At 36.8% G+C, this 6,873-nt stretch overlaps 1 protein-coding gene across 6 annotated transcripts in view; it reads left to right on the plus strand.

The window, feature by feature from the left end:
* Positions 1-918, plus strand: part of LOC135125303 (GRAM domain-containing protein 2B-like) — a 75,583-nt gene extending 74,665 nt beyond the window's left edge. For all 6 annotated transcript variants that reach the window (XM_064050773.1, XM_064050775.1, XM_064050774.1 and 3 more), the window contains one exon: positions 51-918. In XM_064050773.1, the coding sequence (XP_063906843.1) occupies positions 51-134 (84 nt within the window). In that variant the 3' untranslated portion in view covers positions 135-918. The remainder of the gene's footprint in view (positions 1-50) is intronic.
* Positions 919-6,873: the final 5,955 nt, after the last annotated feature.

Genomic DNA, 6,873 nt, shown 5'->3' on the forward strand with positions numbered 1-6,873 from the left:
AATTTTTGAGTCAGATTTGATCAGTTTTTAATCGTTGTTGTATGTTTCAGGTGAGGCAGTCCTTGGAAGCGCTGTCGACTTTGTTGTTGCCCGACAACAAGCAGCAAGAAGCGAATTCCAGGGACACTAGTTAGCCGCCCAAGTATCAAAAACGTTAACTTATTCTAGAAAGAATGTGATCAGTATTCAGTCTTTATTAGATTTAGGATTTCCACTTAAGATGTTGCCCACCATCCCAGTATCGACTAGGAGAAAAAGGCCTGTTTGGGCGCGAGTCGCGTCACGTAGGTCCTAATACAGGCGAGACCTGTAGAGTACGCTATTTGCCAAAATAATTGCCATATTATTACCGTTGTATAGTCAGCACACTGTAACATGAAGCTCAATACACAATGGCAGGGTTTCTCGTGTACAGCGGATCGCAAAAGGAGACTGGACATGTTTCTGTTCACTTATCACGCCATCTAGTACAAATTCTTTTAGTTGAATTCCACTCGACCATAGAACTGTCAGCGCCTTGACACTATCAGGTATTAGCAATAAAATGCATTTTTACGCGTGGGAACTAACGCTGTGAATTGGTACTGAAGGTTTTAGGTAATTGAAATTGGGATTGTGTTTTGTAATTCTAGAATTCATAATCCTTTAGGCGAAAATTGTTGATATGGAAAATATTTAATCTTTTATTTATGTGTACAGTTTTCATATGTAGGTCTTAATAGGAAAATGTACATTTTCTGTTTTTAATTTCACGTACCTATTCTGATGATTATATGTTAGGTGTTAATTTATTGCGGTTAGTGTTAATTGTTTTGTGAATACCTTGTTTTTTTTTGTAAAATGTTAACATATAGACGAAACCTGTGATATCTTATTTGTTTTTGCTTTTATCAATAAATAGTGTTACAATTTGGATAACGCTCATTCTTACACGACCAGCAGCTGCGTAGGGCACTCTATCCCCGTTTTTACACATTTCTAACTGTAGCAAAAATAAAAAGACAAATTATTTCAACATATAGAAAAAAATAACGCTAGGAGCCTCCAGTTTCTCCAAATAATAACACTAAGAAACCCCTAAATTTTTGTGTTCTCTAAAAAAATTACACTATTAGCCCTGGAGGTTCCTTCAATTTCTCTAAAAAAATACTAGCGAGACTCTTTCGCCTTTTAGAAAAAAATAACACTTGCTCCCCCCGAAGTTCTTTCAGCTTCTCCTAAAAATAACACTGGAAAACCCGAGCTCTTTTTGTCATTAAAAAAAATAACGCTTGGCCCTCAAAATTCTTTCAGCTTCGTTAAAAAACACTGCTAGGGGACACCAGGGAACTTTGAGTTCCTTTCAGCTTCACTAAAATAGATCCAACGGGACCCCGAAATTATTTCGCGATAAATAACACTAAGAACCCTTGAGATTCTTTCATCTTCTCCAAAAAATAACACTAAAAAATCCAAGATTCTTTGTCGTTTTAAAAAAATAACATTATATGCCTTCGGGATTCTTTCAGCTTCTCTAAAAAAAAAAACACTAAGGGACTCCGGAATTCTTTCAGCTTCTCCAAAAAATAACACTAAGGGACCCCGAGATTCTTTCAACTTCTACAAAAAATAACACTAGAGACCTCGAGATTCTTACGCCTTTTAGGAAAAAAAAACACTAGTAGTCCCCGAGATTCTTCCATTTTCTCCAAAAATATCACGGCGATCCCGAAATTTTTCCACTTTATAGAAGAAAATAACACTTGAGCTCCCCCCTCAGGTTTTTTCAGACTCCCAAAAATAACACTAAGAACCCAAGATTCTTTTATCGTTTAAAAAAAACACTAAGCTTAGGGGATTCTTTCAGTTTCTCTAAAAAGAACGCTAGGAGACCCGAGATTTTTTCAGCTTCTCCAAAAAATAACAGTCGAGGACCCCGAGATTCTTTCCCCTTCTAGAAAAAAAAAATAGCAGTAGGCGCCCCTAAGATTCTTTCAATTTCTACAAAAAATAACACTAGGGGCCCGAGATTCTTTTGCCTTTTAGAAAAAAATAACACTAGGAGTCCCCGAGATTCTTTCAGCTTCTCCAAAAATAACACTAGGGGTCCCCGAAATTCTTTAACACTTTCAGCATCTCAAAAAAAATGTACTAGAGATTCTTTCCCATTCTAAAAAAAAAAAATAACATTAGGAGCCCCTAAGATTATTTCAATTTTTACAAAAAATAACACTAGGGACCCCGAGATTCTTTCGCCTTTTAGGAAAAAAAACACTAGAAGTCCCCGAGATTCTTCCATCTTCTCCAAAAATAACACGGCGATCCCGAAATTTTTCCGCCTTATAGAAGAAAATAACACTTGAGCTCCCCCCCTCAGGTTTTTTCAGACTCCCAAAAATAACACTAAGAACCCAAGATTCTTTTATCGTTTAAAAAAAACACTAAGCTTCGGGATTCTTTCAGTTTCTCTAAAAAAAACGCTAGGGGACCCGAGATTCTTTCAGCTTCTCCAAAAAATAACACTCGAGGACCCCGAGATTCTTTCCCCTTCTAGAAAAAAAAATAGCACTAGGCGCCCCTAAAGTTCTTTCAATTTCTACAAAAAATAACACTAGGGGTACCGAGATTCTTTTGTCGTTAAAAAAATAACACTATAGACCTTCGGGATTCTTTTAGCTTCTCTAAAAAAACACTAGGAGACCCCGGGATTCTTTCAGCTTTTCCAAAAAATAACACAAGGGGACCTCAAGATTCTTCCCCTTTCTAGAAAAAAAATAACACTACGAGCCCGTAAGATTCTTTCAATTTCTACAAAAAGTAACATTAGGGACCTCGAGATTCTTTCGTCTTTTAGAAAAAAATAACACCACTTAGTACCCCTAAGATTCTTTAAACTTATCCAAAAAATAACACCAGGAACCCCTGAGATTCTTTCTCTTCTCCAAAAAATAACACTACGAACCCAGAAATTATTTAGGCTAATAGAATAAAATAACACTTAAGCCCCCCCACGTTTTTTCAGATTCTCCCAACAATAACACCAAAAAACTCAAGATTCTTGTGTCCTTAAAAAAATAACACTATAGGCCTTCGGGATTCTTTCAGTTTGTCTAAAAAAAATGCGGGGACCCCGGGATTCTTTCAGCTTTTCCAAAAAATAACACTAGGGGGCACCAAGGTTCTTTCCCCTTCTAGAAAAAAAAATAACACTGCGAGCCCGTAAGATTCTTTCAACTTCGACAAAAAAATAACACTAGGGACCCGGAGATTCTTTCGCCTTTTAGAAAAAAATAACACTAGGAGTCCCCGAGATTCTTTCAGCTACTCCAAAAAATAACAATAGAGGTCCTCGAGATTATTTCGCCTTTTAGAAAAAAATAACACCACTTCGTGCCCCTAAGATTCTTAAACTTCTCCACAAAATAACACTAGGGGACCCAGAAATTCTTTCGGCTTATAGAAGAAAATAACACTTAAGCCCCCCCCTCCACGTTTTTTCAGATTTTCCCAAAAATAACACTAAAAAACCCAAGATTCTTTTGTCGTTAAAAAAAATAACACTATAGACCTTCGGGATTCCTTTAGCTTCGCTAAAAAAATACTAGGGGACCCCGGGATTCTTTCAGCTTCTCCAAAAAATAACACTAGGAGGCCGTTAGATTCTTTCAACTTCTACAAAAAATAACACTAGGGACCTCGAGATTCTTTGACCTTTTAGAAATAAATAACACTAGGAGTCCCCGAGATTCTTTCAGCTTCTCTAAAAAATAACTAGGCGACCCTGAAATTCTTCCGCCTTATAGAAGAAAATAACACTTGCTCCCCCCCCAGGTTCTTTCAGCTTCTATAAAAAATAACACTAGTAGAAAACCCAAGATTCTTTCATCGTTTAAAAAAAATGACACTGTAGGCCTTCAATTTCTACATAAAATAACACAAGATTCTTTTGCCTTTTAGAAAAAATAGTAAGATTCTTTCAACTTCACCCCGAAATTCTTCTGCCATATAGAAGAAAATAACACTTGCTCCCCCCCGAGATTCTTTCAGCTTCTCCAAAAAATGACACTAGGGAACCCGAGACTCTTTCCTCTTTTAGAAAAAAATAACACTAGGAACCCCTGAGATTCTTTCAGCTTCTCCAAAAAATAACTCTAGGCGATCCCGAAATTCTTCCAGCTTATAGAAAAAAATAACACTTGAGCCCCCCCCCCCAGGTTTTTTCAGACTCCCAAAAATAACATTAAAAACCCAAGATTCTTTTGTCGTTAAAAAAAAAATAACACTATAGGCCTTCGGGATTCTTTCAGATTCTCTACAAAAACATTAGGAGACCTCGAGTTTATTTCTCCTTTTTGGAAGAAAAAAATAACATCAGGAGCCCCTGAAATTCTTTCAACTTCTCCAAAAAATAACACTAGAAAACCCGAGATCTCTTGTCATTTAAAAAAAGTAACACTAGGCCCTCGAAATTCTTTCAGCTTCGTTAAAAAAACACTAGGGGACAATTGGGAACTTTTAGACCCTTTCAGCTTCACTAAAATAGACCCTATAGGACCCCAAAATTCTTCGGCCTTATAGAAGAAAATAACACTTGCTCCCCCCCCAGATTCTTTCAGCTTCTATAAAAAAAACACTAGTAGAAAACCCAAGATTCTTTCATCGTTTAAAAAAAATAACACTCTAGGCCTTCGGAATTCTTTCAATTTCTACAAAAAATAACACAAGGGACCCCAGATTCTTTTGCCTTTTAGAAAAAATAGCACCAAGGGCCCCCAAGATTCTTTCAACTTCACCCCGAAATTCTTCTGCCATATAGAAGAAAATAACACTTGCTCCCCCCCGAGATTCTTTCAACTTCTCCAAAAAATGACATTAGAGAACCCTGAGATTCTTTCCTCTTTTAGAAAAAAATAACACTAGGAGTCCCCGAGATTCTTTCAGCTTCTCCAAAAATAACTCTAGGCGATCCCGAAATTCTTCCGCCTTATAGAAAAAATAACACTTGAGCCCCCTCAAGGTTTTTTCAGACTCCCAAAAATAACACTAGAAAACCCAACATTCTTTTGTCGTTTAAAAAAAAAACACTATAGGCCTTCGGGATTCTTTCAGATTCTCTAAAAAAACATTAGGGGACCTCGAGATTATTTCTCTTTTTTGGAAGAAAAAAATAACATCAGGAACCCCTGAAATTCTTTCAACTTCACCAAAAAATAACACTAGAAAACCCGAGATCTCTTGTCAATAAAAAAAAATAACACTAGTCCCCCGAAATTCTTTCAGCTTCGTTAAAAAACAATAGGGGACACTAGGGAACTTTTAGACCCTTTCAGCTTCACTAAAATAGACCCTATAAGACCCCGAAATTCTTCTGCATTATAAAAGAAAATAACACTTGCTCCCCCCCGAGATTCTTTCAGCTTCTCCAAAAAATAACATTAGGCGACCCCGAAATTATTCCAGCTTATAGAAGAAAATAACACTTGCCCCCCCACCCCGGTTCTTTCAGCTTCTCTAAAAAATAACACTAGTAGAAAACCCAAGATCCCTTCCACGTTTAAAAAAAATAACACTCTAGGCCTTAGGAATTCTTTCAATTTCTACAAAAAAATAACACTAGGGACACCGAGATTCTTTCGCCTTTTAGAAAAAATAACACTAAGGGCCCCTAAGATTCTTTCAACTTCACCCCGAAATTCTTCTGCCTTATAGAAGAAAATAACACTTGCTCCCCCCCGAGATTCTTTCAGCTTCTCCAAAAAATGACACTAGGGAACCCTGAGATTCTTTCGCCTTTTAGAAAAAATTAATACTAGGGGCCCCCGAGATTCTGTCAGTTTCGCCAAAAAATAACACTAGGTGATCCCGAGATTCTTCCGCTTTATAGACGAAAATAGTAATAACTTCGGAATTCTTTCAGTTTCTCTAAAAAAAAAGACGCTAGTGGAACCCGAGACTGTTTCCTGTTTTAGAAAAAAATAACACTAGGAGTCCCTGAGATTCTTTCAGCTTCTCCAAAAAATAACACTAGACGATCCCAAAATTCTTCCGCCTTATAGAAAAAAATAACACTTAAGCCCCCCCCAGGTTTTTTCAGACTCCCAAAAATAACACTGGAAAACCCAAGATTCTTTTGTCGTTTAAAAAAAAACACTATGAGCCTTCGGGATTCTTTCAAATTATTTAAAAAAACATTAGGGGACCTCGAGATTATTTCCCCTTTTAGAAGAAAAAAATTACACCAGGAGCCCCTGAAATTCTTTCAACTTCCCCAAAAAATAACACTAGGAGCGCCTGAGATTCTTCCTTTTATAAATATAACACTAGGAGTCCAAAAAATAACACTAGAAAACCCGAGATCTTCTGTCATTAAAAAAAATAACACTAGGCCCTCGAAATTCTTTCAGCTTCGTTAAAAACACACTAGGGGACCTTGAAATTCTTTCCCATTTTAGAAAAAAATAACACTAGGCGACCCCAAGATTCTCTCCACCTACTTCAAAAAAATAACACTGGGAGTCCCCGAGATTCTTTCACCTTTCCCTCAAAAAAAACACTAGATAACCCCAATATTATTTCGCCCTGTAAAATATACTAGGGAACCTCGAAAATGTTTCAGCTTTTTAAAAAAATAACACTAGGAAACCCCGAAGTTCTTTGGTGCCTAAAAAAAATAACACCAAGATTCTTTCAGCTTCTCAAAAAAAAAAATCGCCAGAGCACCCCAAGATTGTTACCTTATAGAAAAAATAACACTAAGCCTATGATCTTATTTGTTTTTGGTTTAATGAGTAAATACTTAGTGTTACAATTTACATCACCCATTCTTCCACAACCAGCATCTGCGCAACGCACTCTATCCCCATTCTCACAAATTCTGTGCATCAAAAGTAAAAA

Source organism: Zophobas morio, unplaced genomic scaffold, assembly GCF_036711695.1.
Source record: "Zophobas morio isolate AGI-343-1 ecotype UQ-CSIRO unplaced genomic scaffold, CSIRO_AGI_Zmor_V1 ptg000008l, whole genome shotgun sequence".
Classification (NCBI taxonomy): Eukaryota; Metazoa; Arthropoda; class Insecta; order Coleoptera; family Tenebrionidae; genus Zophobas; species Zophobas morio.